This window comes from Mustela nivalis (assembly GCF_964662115.1).
Source record: "Mustela nivalis genome assembly, chromosome: 1".
NCBI lineage: Eukaryota > Metazoa > Chordata > Mammalia > Carnivora > Mustelidae > Mustela > Mustela nivalis.
In genome coordinates, this window is record NC_139020.1 from 197,873,306 (window position 1) to 197,892,587 (window position 19,282).

At 42.6% G+C, this 19,282-nt stretch overlaps 1 protein-coding gene and 1 long non-coding RNA gene across 5 annotated transcripts in view; one reads left to right on the forward strand and one right to left on the reverse strand.

Moving 5' to 3' along the window:
• Positions 1–19,282, forward strand: part of PRKAR2A (protein kinase cAMP-dependent type II regulatory subunit alpha) — a 148,004-nt gene that overhangs the window by 93,103 nt on the left and 35,619 nt on the right. The window contains exons 7-12 of one of the 3 annotated variants that reach the window (XM_082704565.1): positions 1,922–2,023; positions 2,185–2,259; positions 11,459–11,524; positions 13,699–13,840; positions 14,301–14,434; positions 16,671–18,179. In XM_082704565.1, the coding sequence (XP_082560691.1) occupies positions 1,922–2,023; positions 2,185–2,259; positions 11,459–11,524; positions 13,699–13,840; positions 14,301–14,434 (519 nt within the window). In that variant the 3' untranslated portion in view covers positions 16,671–18,179. Of the gene's footprint in view, positions 1–1,921; positions 2,024–2,184; positions 2,260–11,458; positions 11,525–13,698; positions 13,841–14,300; positions 18,180–19,282 lie in introns of those variants that run through there. The other 2 variants (XM_082704563.1, XM_082704564.1) reach the window with 2 other exon arrangements.
• Positions 1,975–19,282, reverse strand: part of LOC309850679 — a 30,897-nt gene continuing 13,589 nt past the window's right edge. Inside the window, exons 5-6 of one of the 2 annotated variants that reach the window (XR_014304402.1) lie at positions 10,137–10,278; positions 1,975–2,590 (exon numbers count right to left, since the gene is read on the reverse strand). This is a non-coding gene — a long non-coding RNA (uncharacterized lncRNA). Of the gene's footprint in view, positions 2,591–10,136; positions 10,279–19,282 lie in introns of those variants that run through there. The other variant, XR_014304403.1, reaches the window with a different exon arrangement.

The window sequence follows — 19,282 nt, forward strand, 5'->3', positions numbered from 1 at the left end:
AACACGTGCTGCCTGAAGGAGCCATTCTCTCACAGTGGGAGTTTCCTCTTCACAGCTCTGCTGGAAGCTCCCTGAAAGCCAGGTTAGTGTCTGGAGCTCTTGCATGCCCTTCACAGCCGCAGGAGCTGGCTGTTCACAGCGTGAGAGCTCTGGGTAGGGCGGAAGTGTGCACAGAAGGGGTTGGAACGTGAATGAATAAGTCACTTTGAGAGATACCCGTTGTTTTCTCGTTGGCTAGAAATAGTTTGCTGTTGCATTTGTAGCAATCTTTGTGACACTGTAAGGGGATTTTTAAAATATTTTTTGATGGTGTGTACTCAAATAGAAGGAAGAGAACTTTATAATTCCCATTTTCTCACTTTTGATTGTCTCTTTTCATAGCACTCATGCCTAGATTGGCCCAGAGAACATGTAGAAATTGAATTCTAAGGATAATGGAATAATATTCCAAAGTATAACAGTAACATTTTAAAAGATACATCCCTAACCTTGGACTTTAAAAAAGTGGTGGTAAATCATGCAGCCCATTAGAGCAAGCAGAGATCGAATGGCTCTTCTCAAGCAGACAGATGGAGAAGAAATGTGCTGAAGAGCAGATGATCTGTCCAGCAGTTTAGACAGAGGGCTGGAGCCTGCCGTAGCTCATGGTAGGAGTATGGCATGTAGTTAAGTGACTTTTCTTGTAAGGCACATGAAACATGGTATGGGCTAGGGGCTGGGGACTCTGGAAGTAATGAACTATGAGCCAGTGAAACCCATTTGGACATCTTAACTCAGTTGTCTTCTATGTGATTTCTCTACCCCACCATCACCCCATCACAGAGAATACTAAAATAGCAAATTTATGGTTAAACATGTCCTTACTGTGCTATGTTTCATTCAGCCAGCCTTGAGGATTTCATTATGTGCTTTCAAAGGAAAAAAACAAAACAAAACAACTTTCCACTCCTGACAGCCCGAGGTGGACAAAAGGTACAATTAGCTTAGATACAAGAAACCTAAAACTAAGCAATTAACATTCTTCCGGCTGTGTGTCCCTCTCCACACATATGTACACATGTTTGAGAGAGCCTCGCTGTAGCTGTGGTCAGCTCTCTCCTGATCTGAATCCATGGTTTGCTGGGGTCAAGGGACCTTTCACATTCCCACCTTCCACCTTGAGTTTCTTCCCCTCTCTTTCCATTAATTTAAATTCTCCCCCTCCTTCAGGTCCCTGCAAATTTATATTTTTTAAAAACTATATTAAAAATTTAAAAATGTATATGTTTATATATAATTTATATATATAATATTTGTTTGTTTGCTTAGGGCCTGAACTCATGACCTTGAGATCAACACCTGAGCTGAGATTAAGAGTTGGATGCTTAATCAACTGAGCCACCCAGGCGGCCCACCAAAATTTATATTTTTGCAACAAAAATGTCCTTGATCACTCCAGCCTGCTGTGATCTCTCTCCCTCCCTCCTCAGAATTCTTGTGGTGCTTACTCTTCTTGTCTTAATTGTTTACCTAGGACATTTCGTATTCTGTCTGTAGATTTTTTTATTCCCATATATTTTGTATTGTCTCCGTGTTGAGGGCAAGAGCCCTTTGATTGTTTTCTCTCTTTTTCAAAGATGCATCTTTTCACATTGAACAGTGACCGTGAGCTTGCAAGTGTTTGGGAGTTTTGTATTCTGTTCATGACCCATAGGTGGCACTCATGGAATACTGGATAGTGAGGAATTATACAGTGGACATCTGTCTGACACAGGCTACCAGTCTTTCTCTTCCAGTGGTGACTCAGATTAAAATGTCATTAAACACTTATTTGGCCCAGGACATTCCATAGTCATCTAATTTTTGCTGTCATCCAGTTAATTAAACCATAGATGTTTTCTTACAGAGGCACTTACCAGAATTTTCATGTTCTTTCTTGTAGGACCGTGTGACTTTTAGAAGAATCATAGTGAAAAACAATGCAAAAAAGAGAAGGATGTTTGAATCATTTATTGAGTCTGTGCCCCTCCTTAAATCACTAGAGGTAAAGTGTATTCGAATAAGAGTCTGTTTATGGAGATTTAAGATTTAAAACTATTAAATTTTTATATTGGATTATTTTAACCCATTTCTGTGTTGTTTAGATCTTGTGATTTTCCATTGAGATCTTTTCCTTGTAGTTTATGGGTATGTCCATTGTTTCAGGTGTCAGAACGAATGAAGATTGTGGATGTAATAGGAGAGAAGGTCTATAAGGATGGAGAGCGCATAATCACGCAGGTGAGCAGGTCCCTGTGCAGCGCTTTCCTCGAGAATCACCTCCTGAAAGATGGATATATCCCTTGTCCTCTCAGTTTGGTGGGAGCTCATGTTGCCAGCTGCTGGGACACACTTCCTACAGAGTCTTCTGAAGCCCATTGGCGTTCATGTCGTAGACACATGCACATCTCTTGCCTCCATTTCCTTTTTGCTGGTTTCTTATGTTTGTTCTTTTGGACATCATTCTCTTCTAACCCTTGAGTAAGCTTTATCCATTGGTGATAAAGCCTGGAGAAGGTCTAAACGTTGTGCCCTTTACCTTCTGTGTTTGGAACAAAGGTGCCCTCTTAAGCTAATTCAGAATATTTTATTTATTTATTTAACACAGAGAGAGATCACAAGTAGGCAGAGAGGCAGGCAGAGAGAGAGGAGGAAGTAGGCTTCCCGCCAAACAGAAAGCCCAACGTGGGGCTCGATCCCAGGACCCCGAGATCATGACCTGAGCCGAAGGCAGAGGCTTAACCCACTGAGCCACCCAGGCGCCCCATCTAAGTTGTCTTTAATGTTTCCTTTGTGCCTTTCTCTCATGTTATTTTTGGGTGCTGTAAGGCTCACCACACAGTGGCCTGGGTCATTGTGAGTATTGTGTAATAATTTTCCTTATCTACTATGCTTACGTCTTTAATTATATGTAATTAAAGGTGTAAACTTCTCTGCCTGTGGTTCTGGCAGGAACACTGACAAGACTCCTGGTTGGTTTGGGTTGGGTAATGTTTCCATCATGAACCCAGAGCTGGAGCTTGGAGGAGAAAAGACTCAGATTAGTCAAACCTAAGTCCTGAGCCCATCCCTAGGGCCAGTGGGTAGAGTTGGCCCAACCAGCCCTACAAGGACTAATTCAGGCTTATTATCACAGAAGGAGAGAGAGAAACTCCCAGAGAAAAAGGACTAACAAAAAAACTATGAGTGGCATCTCTAAATGCCTTTGTTTCCTGGGTACCCCTACTGTTAATAATTTCTTTAGTTAGAAATTAGTTTGATTCTCTATAGACATTTATTAAGATACGCAGGTGGAACTAGATATAAGCACTATAATGAAGGAACACATGAGGCATCTGGGTGGCTCAGGTCATGATCCCAGAGTCCTGGGATCCAGTTCCGCATCAGGCTTCTTGCTCAGCGGGGAGTCTTCTTCTCCCTTAGCCTGCCACTCCCCCTGTCTGTCCTCTCAATTTCTTTCTCTCTGTCTCTGACAAATAAATAAAATCTTAAAAAAAAAAAAAAAAAACACATGAATGTCAGTGTTGGAATGTAGGAAAGGAAGTATTCCATATGGTTTTGTGGGGAAAATACCATTTGGGGCTGGGCTTAGAATAAGTGCAGCTTCAGTAGTTGAGGTCCGGAAAAGGTCTTTTAGGACAAAGGAACAGTATGAGCAAAAGCCTGTGGGTGTTAGCTGTGTTCCAGGGCAGGTGTCCTGGTCTGTTAAGAATGTCAGGCTGAGTTGTAAGAATGGAACATGTTGACAGGTCGAATTTGCTTCTGAATCTGAGGTGCTTTAATTTACTCCCAAAGGACCCCTAGTTCATTCTGAAAGTCCCAGGCCCTCAGGATGTGTGCCAGGAGGTATGAGAAGCTGTGGTGTTTTCTGGAGTGTCTGTTCTCTTGAAGATAGGAACACTAGGTGGTGGCACAGAACAGGCAAGAATTAGGATGATCTCAGCTTATTCTAGACCCCTTTCACCAGTGTCTCTAGATGGGGGGGTCTCCAAGTGAGGTCCCAGGAACAGCAACATCAGCATCACCTGGGAATTTGATAGGAATTGTTAAAAGTGCAAGTTCTTGGGAGTCAGAAACTACTGTTGTACGTTGTTCTGTTTGTTCCTTTTGGTCAGCTTTGTTACTATATATATATGTGTACATATATATATACACACACACACACATATATATATGTAGAGACAGAGAGAGAGAGATTTCATTTATTTATTTGACAGACAGAGATCACAAGCAGGCAGAGAGGCAGGCAGAGAAAGAGGGGGAAGCAGGCTCCCTGCTGAGCAGAAAGCCCAATGTGGGGCTTGATCCCAGGACCCTGGGATCATGACCCAAGCTGAAGGCAGAGGCTCAACCCACTGAGCCACCCAGGCGCCCAACCTTCTTTTTCATTTTTAATTAATTTACCTTATTGTATTGGCTGGGTCCTCCAGTACAATATTGAATAGAAATGCTGAGAACAGACATCTTTGTCTTGTTACTGATCTTGTTATTAATCTTAGGAGGAAAGTATTTAATTGTTCACCATTAAATATAATGTAAACTGTAAGCTTCTTTATAAATACCGTTAATTGGGTTAGGGAAGGGCCCTTCTCTTCCTGGTTTTCTCAGTTTTTATCATGAAAAGATGTTAAATTTTGTCAGATGCTTTTGCCATTTTTATTGAGGTGCTCATATGGGTTTTCTTTTTTAGTTAAAAATAAGAATTACATTGCTTGACTTTTTTTTAAAGATTTTATTTATTTATTTGACAGAGAGAGAGCACAAGTAGGCAGAGAGGCAGAGAGAGGGGGGGGGGAAGCAGACTCCCCACTGAGCAGAGCGCCTGATGTGGGGCTCGATCCCAGGACCCTGGGATCATGACCTGAGCTGAAGGCAGAAGCTTAACTCACTGGGCCACCCAGGCGCCCCTGCTTAACTTTCTTTAAAAGATTTTATTTATTGATTTGACAGAGAGAGAGATCACAAGTAGGCAGAGAGGCAGGCAGAGAGGGAAGCAGCCTCCCTGCTTGGAGCTCAGTCCCAAGACCCTGGGATCATGACCTGAGCCAAAGGCAGCGGCTTTAACCCACTGAGCCACCCAGGCACCCCCTCCTCGTGATCTCTTTGTCTGGTTTTGGTATCAACAACACCTCCAAACAATTTTAATGTTTGCTAAAGTTTGAAAACCACTGATACAGACTATTCCAAGACTGGTAATGCCCTTGCACTAAGAATACTTGGTGGAAATGTTTGAGAAGAACTTTCAAAGATTTTTAAGAGGAAGGATGACACTATGAGAATTGTATTCTCAAAGCATAGTTCTGGCATCAGTGAAAAATGAATTGGCTTCAGCCTCATTGAGTAATGAGGAAGTGCAAATTAAAAACCACAGTGAGAAATATTTTTATACCTGTTAACTTGGCAAAAAGTAGGAATCTGAAAATTCCAAAATGTAGTAGGAAGTTTTATTCACCATTAATAGAATAACTTAGCTGAAACCCTTTTGAGAGAAATTTATCCTTATCCTGGAAAGCTGAATTTACTCTATAATCCAGAAATATATTTTCTAGGTATTTTCAGAGAAATATCCTTACACCTCATGAGTTCCTTCCTAGTCACAGCCCTCCTACCTCCCTTTCTGACCTTTATGGTAGTCATGTATTTACTTTCCTTTGTAGTTTTGCCACTTAGGTATCCATCCTAAATAATACGGCCCCATCTTGCTATTTTTTTAAATTTCTACATTGGAATTAGAAAGTCGTCTTTTACTTGCATCTTCTTTTGCTCAGCATTCACCCACATTGCTGTATGCAGCTGTAGGTTGTTGGTGTGCTGTACAGTGTGTCAGTGTGTGAATAAACTGCTTCCCACTGCTGAGGGACATTAAGGGTGTTTCTAGTTTTTAGCTGTTATGAAGGAGGCCTCAGTGATTACATTGATTTGATTTTGAAATGTGAAAATAGACTTTTGTTGGTTAAGATAAACCAACTTGGTCATTGTGTGGTATCCTTTTCATATGTTGATGAATCCAGTTTCTTAATATTTTGTTTAAGATTTCATGGCTATATTCCCAAGTGAGGCTGATCTGTAATTTTCTTTTCTTATAGCAGCTTTGTCAGATTTTTATATCAGGATGTTAGACTTATAATGTAAGCTGGGATTCTGTTCTCTTCCTATTATCTGAGTTTGTATAAGACTAGAATTCCTTGGGTGGTTGTCTGTTAAGCATGTGGTTTTGACTTAGGTCATGAACCCAGGTCCTGGGATGGAGTCCCCCACTGGGCTTCCTGATCAGCGGGGAGTCTGCTTCTTTCTCTCCCTTATGCCTATTGCTCCCCCTGCTTGTGCATGTTCTCGCTCTCTCTCTCACTGTCAAATAAATAAAATCTTAAAAAAAAAAAAAAAAGAAAAAGAAAAGGCTAGAATTTCTTGGTTATCTTAAGGAACTTACCAGTGTTTCTTTTGTAGGAAGATTTTTTACTACAGATTAAATTATTTTAATTGTTAAACTATTATGCTTTCTGTTTCATCTTTGTCTAAAATTCAGTATTATTGGCACAAATAATGTTCCTATGAAACCTTTTTTTTTTATTTTTGATTTAAATTTTCCTTAGTTAACATACAGTGCAAAATTAATTTCTGGAGTAGAATTCAGGGATTCATCACTTACATACAATCCCCAGTGCTCATCACAAGTGCCCTCCTTCCTGCCCATCCCCCATCTAGCCCATCTGTCCCCACCTCTCTCTCCATCAACTCTCCGTTCTCTTTCGTTAACAGTCTCTTACTGTTTATTTTCCTCTCTCCTTTCCTCCCACTCTTCCCAATATGTTCATCTGTTTTCTTTCTTAAATTCCACACATGAGTGAAATCATATAGTATTTGTATTCCTCTTATTTTGCTGAGCATAATACACTTTAGCTCCATTCATGTTGTTGCAAATGGCAAGATCTCGTTCTTTTTTCTTTCTTTTTTTTTTTTTTAAGATTTTATTTATTTATTTGTAAGAGAGAGAGAGCGAGCACAGGCAAACAGAGTGGAAGGCAGAGTCAGAGGGAGAAGCAGGCTCCCTGCGGAGCAAGGAGCCCGATGTGGGACTCGATCCCAGGATGCTGGGATCATGACCTGAGCCAAAGGCAGCTGCTTAACCAACTGAGCCACCCAGGCGTCCCAGATCTCGTTCTTTTTTCATGGCTAATATTCCTGTGTGTGTGTGTGTATACCACATCTTCTTTATCCATTCATTGGTTGAACGTTTAGGCTCTCTCCATAGTTTGGCTCTTATTGACAATGCTGCTATAAACATCGGGGTACACATACCCTTTTGAATCTGTATTATTATATCCCTTGGATAAATACCTAGTAGTGCAATTGCTGGGTCATAGAGTAGTTCTATTTTTAACTTTTTGAGGAACCTCCAAAACTTCTCCAGAGTGGCTGCACTAATTTGGATTCCCACCAACAGTTCAAGAGGGTTCTCCTTTCTCCACATCCTCACCAACACCTGTTGGCTCTTGTGTTGTTATTTTTAGCCATTCTGACAGGTGTGAAGTGGTATCTCATCGTGGTTTTGATTTCTATTTCCCTGATGATGAGTGATGTTGAGCATCTCTTCATGTGTGTGTTGGCCATCTGGATGTCTTCTTTGGAAAAGTGTCTATTCAGATCTTCTGCCCATTACTTAACTGGATTATTTGTTTTTTGGATGATACGTTTGATCAGTTCTTTATGAATTTTGGATGCTAACCCTTTGTCCCATATATCTTCTCCCATTCCATAGGCTGCCTTCTAGTTTTGTTAATTGCTTCCCCATAACACCTTTTAAATATATACATCTAGAACGATGTTCCTATCTTCATTCCTGATACTGTTGTTTGTGCCTTTTTTTTTTTTTTTCTTGCTCAAGCTTGCAAGGGGCTTATCAATTCTTCCAGTCTTTTTGAAGAACCAGCTCTCACCTTTTATTAATCCTATTGAATATTTCCTTTTCCATTACTTTCTGTCTTTATCTTATTTCCTTTCTTCTGCTTTGATTTTGGTATCCCCTCCCCAATTCTCTTGAGTTGGTTGCTTAGCCATTTACTTTCTAGCCTTTCTTCTTTTTCCATCATGGCATTTTAAAAACTAGAAGCTTCGGGGCACCTGGGTGGCTCAGTTGGGTTAAGCTTCTGCCTTTGGCTCAGATCATGATCTCGGGCTCTCTGCTCAGCGGGGAGCCTGCTTCCCCCCACCCCCCGCCTATCTCTCTGCCTACTAGTGATCTCTCTCTCTGTCAAAAAAATAAATAAAATCTTTAAAACCAAAACAAAACAAACAACAACAACAACAACAACAAAAAATCAAGAGCTTCCCCAAATCCCTAAAAATCGGTGGTAATGGTCAACATTTAGAGACTGCTGCCTGAAGTTCCTCTTTACAGTTGTGCTCTGACTGCTGTGGCTCTTTAGCACCAACATGCCACTAGCCCCTTCCTGCAGACCAGCTGTTCTTTACATGTGAATGTGCCTAAGGGTGGGAGCCTCGCTTAGTGCAGGTGTCCAGTTAGGGCCCAGATGCGATCAAAAGAACAGAAGCCACCACCTGTTGCAGAGGCTGGTGGGATGCTAGTGTACATTTCAGCCTGTCTCTGGGTGTTCTCTAGACCATATGTGCTGGCAGGGGAGCCTCTGGTGAGCTGCTCCCTTCAGAGTTTCTCTTATTATAGCCTTACACATTTTTAAAAAGGTTTTATTAATTAGTGAGAGAGAGAGAGAGAGCACGAGAACAGGGGTGAGGGGCAGAGAGAGCTAAGCAGACTCCCTGTTGAGCAGGGACTCAATCCTGGAACTTGATCCCGGGACTCTAGGATCATGACCTGAGCCAAACACAGACACTTAACCCACTAAGCTACCCAGGCGCCCACCCTCCATAGACTATTTTCATCATTCATGGTTTTATTTTAAATTTTTCTTCTTAAATTGTTTGTAAACTATGATAATCCTTTCTGGTGATATATTAGCAAATTACTAAAATTAAAAGCATCAGAGATGGTACTTCCTCTGGTCTAGAGAAAGAGAAGAGCTTTTTTCCCTAAGCAAGCCTATTAGTCCACGTGGTCTTACTAATAATTCCTTCCCATCTCCTCTCAGTTTTGAATCCACCAGCTATTCCCTCACCTCCTATGGCAAAGTTATTTACCTTTTGAGCATCTGAGGGAACTCATCTGTAAAATGGGATAGCAGTAGTACCAACTTTATTGACCTCTCAGGTGATTATGTGAAGCAGTGTACATGCAGTGCTCTCCAGCATGCCTGCTGGGAGTAAGCACACAGCACCATTAGCAGATTCTGTTTTATTTGGGCTCCCTGTTCATCAAACTCATTCTTTCGATCCTGTAGAAATGCCCGAGTCACTCACATTCCTCCACTCGCTCTGTTTTTACTCCAGCAACCAGCTTATCCCTTTCACAGGCAGGCATATGCAAAGTGTGGGCTCGCAAGGTGGACTGGCAGGAGCCAGACGCAAAAGGCAATGTATGATCCCGTTTACATGAAGTTAAGGAACAGCCTTCCTTTCCTTAACAGAAGTTAAGGAAAATTGCAAGGACAGGAGTCAGAAACAGTTACCTAATAGTGAAGTCATGGTGGTTTTGACTGCAAAACACTCTGTAGGGTGGAGGCCAGAAAGATTTTCTGTTTTGATTGAGGGGGCGGTCACACAGGTGCATACATGTGTGAAAGTTCATTGGGCTGAAGCCTTGAAAAATGAGCACATCCATCCTAACAAACAAAAAGAGCTCAGGCACCACCCTTCACCACCTGTCCCTTCTTTGGCTTATGGCTGCCACTCACCCCACTCTCGACTTGGTCACCACAATGTTTCCACACATGTGAATCATTACTACTCTTGACCTCCCAGTAGTACTGAACACTGGTAATCACATCTTCCTTTATGAAACTCTTCTTGGACCTAGAAACCACTCTTCCTGCTGGTGATCCTGCCTCTGGATCCCCCTGAGTTTCCTTCAGCAACTCCTGTCAGGGAGTTAATTTGTGTAATTCTACAATTTTATGCTGATTTGGCCTGTTGGGTACAGGGTACCTATCCGACACAACAGCGCAGAAACCCATGACCCCCCTTTACAGAGCTGTGGCTTCTACTCACATGGAGCAATGATTGTTATGTAGTGAACTGAGACTAGACTCACTCAGGAATGGCGGCCTCCGCCTTAGGGTATCCACTTGGAGTTCTCTGCGGCCATCAAAGTTGAAGTCTTATGAAAATTCACAAGTGTAGATTCTTCTGAAGACATAAGACGCACATGGAATGAAGACACAGGATTAGTACTGAATTACCCAGCCTAGATGATTGTTGCTCCAGATGCTACGAGAGAGAGGTCGGAGACGGAATTCCTGAACTCTTGCCTCATTGTAGCCTTTGCTCAGGTTTTACCACCTTGATGAAACTCTGCAGTATACTGTAGCCATCTCCTCCCCCAGCCCTCCAGACCCCACAGTGCCTGCTCTGCTTTCTCCCCTGAGTACTTAATTGCCTTTGGACACAACAGTATCATTTGCTGATTCACCATGTTGATTGTTTATAGTTTGTTTGCCCTTTCAGACTGTGATTTCTACAAGGGTAGGGATATTTGTTTTGTCCACGGATGCGTCTCACATGCCTAGAACAGTGCCTTGGCACATAGTAAGTACTTAATTACTTGTTGAAATACCTGAAGGACTGGTTCAGCCAAGTGGTTTAAAATCCAAGCAAGCAAAAGAAAAGCCTGAAACTCGCAAGAGTGACATCAACCCACATCAAAGTACCTCCCTCACCAAGACAGGGCTTTCTCCAGACCCAGGCTGTCCTCCCGAGGTGCTGCACTTGATGTTCCGGATTATCCCTGGGCCCCAAGCTCAGGGGTAACCAGGAGTCACCACCTTGATATTTTCTTTTTTTTAAAGATTTATTTTTTATTTATTTGACAGAGAGAGAGATCAGAAGTAGGCAGAGGGGCGGAAGCAGGCTCCCTGCCAAGCAGAAAGCCCAATGCAGGGCTCCATCCCAGGACCCTGAGATCATGACCTGAGCCGAAGGCAGAGGCTTAACCCACTGAGCCACTCAGGCACCCCCACCTTGATATTTTCTATAGCAGTCTTGCCTCCTGGTCCCCCTGCGCCCCCTCCCCTGGTCACAGGTTTCAATAGCAGACTGACCTGAGCAGCAGCAGCAGTGATCTGTGTGCCGCCTGGGCATGCTCATGGGGAGAAATGTGACTATTCCATGTTAGGAAGTGAGAGACATGCGTCAGTCGTAGTTGGACTGATAGTCCCAGTGACCAGGATCCTCTGGTTTTGTGCTGAATTTGTCAGCCCTTGGTTAATTTGTAGATCTGGCAAATAAATACAAATCAAGGCAACGAGAAAATGATGTGTCTCTCGCCAATACATATGTATAGCTCTAATGACCTTCTGTCCCTTTCTAGGGCGAAAAGGCTGATAGCTTCTACATTATAGAGTCTGGTGAGGTGAGCATCCTGATCAGAAGCAAGGTGAGTCTCTGTGTGATGGTGCAAGTTCTGCCAGGTGCGTGCCCAGAAAGTAGCTGCTGGCTTTAAATAATGTGAAGTGTGTCTAGTGTAACAAACCATCATTCTGTGAGGTATGTGACTAGCAAAGACCCACGTGTAAGAACCTCCACTGGTGGGGACTTGGTGCATTTCTGCTTGTTCCTATTGCCTTTGCCTCTGAGAAATACTGGCCTACAAATCAGTAAGAAAAAAGATAAACTCCATAGTCGAAAGTAAAGGAATTATATGATAAAGGCGTACACGTGGGTGTTGAATATGAAAAAAGCTTCCTTTCTAGAGCACTGGGAGGAGGTTTGTAGGACCAGTATTACTGTGCCATTTCATGGATGGGTGAGGCCTGGAAAACTGATGGCCAGTAGGTGGGAGGAGTGGTCTTCATCATAAATCCACCGTCACCAGATTTCCCTATTCCAATTTTTTTTTAAGAATGTAGAATTTGTTAAAATAGTTAAATATAATTCTAACCTAATATGAAACCTTTTAAAGAATATCTTTAGTAAAAGTTAAATATGGAGAAAGAAAAACATGATTACTGCCTCTGTTAAAAATAGATTTAAAAATATTAAATCTCTATTAAAGATAGATCTGTTTCACATGAAACAATAGACTGAAACATCTATGGTCTTTTACTGATTGTTTTTGGACTAGTGATAGATGTTAGTACATTTCTCAAATACTCATTGGCACCTTCTGATCACGGATTAGTATTAGGTATGTGGGACCAGCAGCACTGTGGCCCTGGAGTTTGGGGGAGCTCCTTAGGAATCCAGAGGATTGGCCTCTGCCCTAGAACCCTGAGTGAGAATCCGCATTATAACAAATCCCCCAGGGGGCTGGCATTCATGTGACCGTGTGGTAACTGCTACTCTAAAGAAGGAACTAGGTGGGCACAAACTGCCGTCCTAGAGAATGCTATGGTAATTGGAAGGAGATTGTTGGCTCTGATGGAGCAGGTCAGCTTTGGAGCAAACAGGTTGGGGCAGAAGTGTAAAGGGAATTATCTGCATGTAACCCAAAGTGACTCTTAGAGATTGAGACTAATTCTTACCAGTAATTCTCAATAATTCTTTCCTGAGATTATTGCTTAGCTTAGCAGATGAATTTGTTTAAAAAAAAAAAAAGAGAGGAAACACTAGATATTACATAAAATATGCCACATTATTTTCTGTAATTTGATAAACACAAATTATAACCTGCTTGATTTCTTTTTTTTTTTTTTAAGATTTTATTTATGTGTGAGAGAGAGAGAGCACAAGTGGAGGGGCGTAGGGAAAGGGAGAAGCAGAATACCCATTGAGCAGGGACCCCGATGTGGGGCTCCATCCCAGGATCCCAGGATCATGACTTGAGCTGAAGGCAGACAATTAACCAACTGAGCCAGCCAGGCACCCCCCTTGCTTGATTTCTTAATACAGAGTTAAACCGCTAAATATCCAGGTTGAACATTATAAAGAAAAGTTTTTTTTTAGTCACTCGGCTCTTCTAAAAATATGTGTGCGGTGTTGGAGGGAACCATTAACTTAAGAAGCATATAGTACCTAAAAAGATTTGTTACTATATTGTTCAAGATAGGCATGTTCAAGGAGTAACCCAGGATTGTGACTTTACCTAAGAGAAACGTTGACATCATTCAGCAGGAATTAGCAAAAGTAGAAGGAGAAGTCAGCATCTACCAAAAGGACAGCATTCTTTTATATATATATATATAATGTAAATGTATATAATATATTTAAAAATATATGTATTTTATGTTAATATATAATTGACACTATAGTATGATCATATATATCGACATAATATATATATGTTATAATACATACATATTTTTTTCCTTTGGAAGATATATATAAAACCTTCCAAAGAAAATGGTCTGCTCCTTGCCTCTCGATATTTAGCCATTAACTGAACAGTGTTGGGGCTTGGATGAAGCCCCAGGTAAAAGCCAACTCCTCTAATTAAACCAGAGCGCTGAGATGAATTAGCCTGTGCAGTGTACATGGTACAGTTAGTGCCTCCGCAAAGTGAATTTCTCAGTAATTTTAAGTGTCCTGAGAAGGGAATGGAAGTGCGTGTAACTGGACGTGCTCAGCTGTGATTCTGAAATCAGCCTAGGTCATGTCTTCCGTCTGCTCTAGACTAAAGCCAACAAGGATGGCGGGAACCAGGAGGTTGAGATTGCCCGTTGCCACAAGGGGCAGTACTTTGGAGAGCTTGCGCTGGTCACCAACAAACCTAGAGCTGCTTCGGCTTATGCAGTGGGAGATGTCAAATGTTTAGGTAAGAAAAATAAATTCTTCTTGCACAAATACTTTTTTTCCCAACATGCGATATATTTTTTTTCTCTCAGAAAGCCTCGACTCATTTCACCAGTTCTCACACACATCGAGGCTTGAACAGTCTGTGGGACCAGCTAAAAATGGGCGGATGTACCCCTTGAGCAAACACTGCTGAGCACTGAGTGAGGATAGCCTGTGACGGGCAGTCTCGGAGGCAGGTGTCCGGGGCTCCATCGGGACAGAGTGAATAGGTGCTGTCGGGCTCTGCAAAGTCGCAGACAGAGGATAGAGTCCGGCTGCCCTCACAGAGACACACCCATCCTTCCCCAGCGCCCAGCCTCCCCTAGTCTGGTTCCCTAAGGTGAACTGGTATATGTGAGAAAAGGTTTGGGTGAGGGAAGTGACTTGAATTATTGGTGTAGAGAATTCATTCTCTCTCGCGCCTCTTTTTAACAACGCAGTGATGGATGTACAAGCATTTGAGAGGCTTCTGGGGCCCTGCATGGACATCATGAAGAGGAACATCTCCCACTACGAGGAACAGCTGGTGAAGATGTTTGGCTCCAGCCTGGATCTGATTGACCCCGGGCAGTAGGTGTGCCACACCCCAGAGCCTTCTCAGTGTGACACCAAAACCTTCCGGTCAGCCACAGAACACACACACAAGACAGACACGACAGAACCGTTCCTGCTGTTGCCCCCGCCGCTGCCATTGCTATGGCCGTGGGCATTTAGAAAACTTGAAAGTCAGCACTAAAAGATGGGCAGAGGTTCAACCCACACCTCCTCCACTTTGCTTCTGAAAGCCCATTATTAGACCACTCATAATGATTATTCCAACCCAGCTGTCACATCTTTGGTTCAAAATGGCATGTCTCTCCAACAATTTAAGTGCCTGATACCAAGTCCACAGCGTCATCATGTTCCTTTCCTCTCTGGCTGCTACTGTTGCTGTTGAAAGTCATCACAGGTCTGCACAGACCTGTGCTTAACTGTAGACTCCCGCCCCTGATCTTTCTCGAGGGAGGAAATGTTGTAGCCCTTGATCTTCTCATTTGTCCTTTGAGAAAGTCCACATATGTTCACACTCGTAGTTCGGTTTTATAGTAGAAGATGGCGGCAGGTAGTATGAGGTCTGTGGGCCTGAGGTCCTGTACTGTCACAAGACAGCTGTGCCCGTGACAGCTGTCTCCAAACTCCCAGCGATGCTGAGGGAAAGGCCCTACCCCAGGGCTTAGCGGGTCAGCACCCCAGAGCACACTGATTGGTCGTGAGGACCTGTGTTAAAGCAAAAAATCTGGGTTCAACACATTCTTCAGGTAGTAGAGAGCCAGGGAAGGTTTTCTGGGTTGGGGGTTTTGGTTTGTTCTGTTTTGTTTTAGTAGATTTTATTTTGTTTTATTTAATCTCTGTGTGGTTTGCCTGAGTGAACTACTGTCCATTTCTGAGGAGCCCGGGTCTGGATGTGCCATCACTTTATCTGACCCAAATACTTCCCTGGGCAACTCCTGCCATCTTGTTTCCAGTTGCCCCACCAGCCAATAATGGCAGTGTGCCAGCAAGAGGTCATACTACAAAGAGAGCCCTTTCCTTCTACTCCAGTGTTGTTACCAACTTTGCTGTTGAACTATCAATTTTTAAACTCTTTAAAGAAGAAGCAGCTATTTTTTTGAAATTTAAAAAAATGTTATTTCTGTATATAGGGAACTCCTGTTGGACCTATTCATATGCTTCAGTGTGTCAGCTGACTCGGGCATTCATCCTGAAGATCAATTCTTTGTTTTTAAAAATCGAATCCTTTACCATTTCATAGAATTACTGCAAAGAGCTAGTTCTAATTAAGGTGTTGGGATATTTGGGGTTCCAGTTATTAACCCCATAGGAAAGTAAATTAGCTTGTATTTCAAAGCTTTTTAACCTTTCAATTATATCAAGCAGAATTCTCATGAATTATCTCAACTAGATATATTTCAGGATGAATGACTTAGAACCAGATGCTACCAGAGATCCTAAGAGCAGTATGAAGTTTGCATAGAGATGAATTTGAATATTGTAGCCAAGTTTATATTAAAGAAAGAGGCCCTTTCCAGTATGATTTACTTTTTAAACTTGCATAACTCAGTAAATCCCTGAGAGACTGCATGCTGGGGCTTGAGTCATTCCTGTTGTAGGATAACGATGGAGCCCACATGGTCACTTCCATTCTCCACGGAAGCCAGGCTCTCTGCTTTTTGCCATGGACTATGCAGTGGAGAGATTTCCAGAGTGGTGACTCACCACAACCTTGGTCAAAGTCTCCCTTTTTCTTGTGTTCTGTGAAGTGAAAGCAGGAGACTGCCTTCAGACTGCCCTAGCGAGGTAACCTGCATTGCAGCTCCCAGCATCATGAAAGGTTGTAACTAATACTCCCAAAACAGGCAGCTAGCGCTGGGAAAGCCCATGTGGTTTTCTTCCCAACGATTTTCCAAGGTTGTTCTTTCTAAGGTGTTGTTTTAGTATCAAATAAGTTAAGAAAGCAGATCTTGTACTTTAGCAGACAAGAATCACACCTGTTTCGTCCAAAAGTAGCAAATATATGGAGCTTTAGGGGTGTCACAGAGGCCTAGCCCAAACTACGCAAGGACTCTGTTTAAACACTGAGCAGATGCTCCCTTGTACCCCCCATGCCAGCATCAGTCAGGGCCGGCTGGGCGCCTCGTGTCCTGAGTCACTCCTCCAGGCTGTTAGGCATGGGCCTTCTCATGCGGCCTTCTTGCACATCCCAGTTCAGTCTTCCCCTTCACAGAAGCCTCTTTGATACCCCCAACTCACTGATGGTCGCTGTTTTACAGAATAGAAGTCATCCAGGTTTAAGCCCTCCAGCTCTAACTACAGACTGACATACGGATCACGAGTCCAGACCCTCACTGCATACAGGGCCCCTTGGGGGTCTGGCTTGAGGAAGGAAGACTTTAAAGGGACCAGCGTGAGTGAAATAGTGCCAGGAGTCCGACAGTGTTCCGGTTCTCTTCACAGCGTGGGGAATCTGAGGTGGCAGACCAAGTTCGACTGAGGGCTCTGGTGTCTACATTATGCCTGGCAATCCCTGCACTTTTGGTTGGGCCTCGATTGGAGGTGTGTGTTGGGAAGAGATCCTTTTTATGTTGTTCTCTTCCGTGGGTTAGAGCTTCATGCCGTCTTTCCTGGCTTTGCTGTGGATTTGGGGTAGTGGAAAATACTCCTTGAGCCTTGACGCCCAACCTATAGTATTATCCTTCTTTCTAAGCCCAGTTTATCATGCCCACCCTCTTCATTTGGTCGTAGTCTCTGAAGAAGGGCGTCATGTGTGCTGTCCTCTTAGTTGACAGTCTCACATATAATTGCAGTAGGTTCTCAGAAGTCAGAGTGCAGCTTTTCTTTGAGCAGTTTAATGAGTGAATTCAGCAGCAAAGTGGCAAGAAGTGGTTCTCCGGCCCGGAGAGGTCATGTTCATCCTCTTAATGCCCAGATTCTCTGCTCACAATGGTAGTCAGTGAGAGGTGCCACTGGTGCCCAGCGGCACCCTGGGTACACAGCATTTCCATGTCAAGTCACAGTGTACAAACAGCCTTCTCTCATTTTAGAAAAAGTGAAAGAGCATTTTTGCACAGAGAAAAAGGAAAAAGACCCATGAATGTCATCTTTTATCTTTTGTTTTCGGTTGGCTGATGTTGGAATTTTTGTTCTTGACATACATTTGTAAACCAGTCTTGCCAAGATACAAGTTGTTTTGGTTTTTCACTACAATTACCTCTTGTTCCTCCTGTCTTGACTGCTGACGTTCCTCAATGATTCTAATGTCTATTTTATGGGAAGCAGCCTTCCCCTGTGGGTTTCCTTTTACACACTGCAGGGCTATCTTTATACTTTAAAAAAAAAAAGAAAAAGAAAAAAAATTCTGTCACTAACCTCATGGGGGATTTGCAGAAAACCATTTAGCCCACCTTGAGCAAAAGGTAGATTTCCTCATTTTTTTCTTAAGCTCATTGTAATAAAGGAGATCTAATTCAGCATTATTATGCTACCTCAAAGGTAAAATGTTTTAAGGTCTTTTTTTGGTCCTGAGTTCTACACATTGTGTTTGAAATGTCTTTCAATTGGAATTGTTTTTAAATCATTGGGGAGAATCTTATTTTAACCGTTTTACACTTGTATATTAATCTCAGAAGAATAAGTGATTAGAAAGTGATCAAGTCTTGCTCTGTAGTATTGAACATATAATTAAATCATTGTTTGCCATAAACAAGGTTGGGTTTTTTAAAAGGAAACTCTAGGGCTCGGCTTTGCTCTTGGTTAATAAAGGCTGACAAATCATGTCTGAATTTTTGGTGTGGCCCTGTGTTGTTTGTCCTCTCATTTTAGGGTTCCAGGCCATCATAGTACTCATCTGGCAGATACATTGCTGGGACTGGGATGTGAGCTCTTGAAAATTAGATAGGAGGCCTGGACATGTGTGTTAGGGTTCTCCAATAAGAACCAATAAGAAATGTGTCTCCGTGTGTGTGTCTTTGTGTGTGTGTGTGTTTGTAAAGAAATTTATTATAAGAAATTGGCTTATGCAGTAATGGAGCAGGCAGGTCTCAAGATCTGCAGGATGAGTTGGCAAACTGTAGACCAAGGAGAGCTGATAATTTCATTCCAGTCTAAATGTGAAGGGTTGAGAACCGTAAGAGCTGATAGAGTAGTTCCTTTTAGAAAGTTAGCAGACTGGAAACCCAAGAAGAACCAATACCTCAGTTTAAAGGCAGTCAGGCAGGAAAATTCTCTTACTCAAGAAAGAGTCCTTTTGTTATGGTTGGACCTTCAGCTGATTAGATGAGGCCCACCCACACTGGAGAGGGCTATGTGCTTTACTCAGCCTACTGATTTAAATGTTGAGCTCATCCCAGAACACCCTTACAGAAACTCCCAGAACAATGGCTGACCAAATATCCCCGCCCCATGGCCCAGTCAAGTTGACACATAAAATTAACTGTCCTAGGGGCACTCAGTCAGGTAAGCTTCTGACTCTTGATCTCAGCTCAGGTCTTGATCTCAGGGTCATGAGACTGGGCATGGAGTCTACTTAGAAACTAAAAAATTTAGGGACACCTGGGTGGCTCAGTTGGTTAATTATATGACTCTTGATTTTTGGCTCAGTTCATGACCTCAGGGTCATGAGATTGAGTCCCACATTGGGCTCCACACTGGGTGTGGCTTAGGATTCTCTCTCTCTTCCATTCCCTCTGCCCTACCCCCATTCACATGCTGTCTCTCTAAAATAAATAAAATCTTTAAAAACGAACTTAAAAATTTAAATTTTTAAAAAATTAACTATCCCAGCATGGTATTTGAGTTGTCGGGTCTGCTGTGGAAGGGCGTCAAGTCTGTCCCTTGCCAGGATAGATAAACTCCCCAGTGAAGCCCAGCAGACAGCATCTCTGTC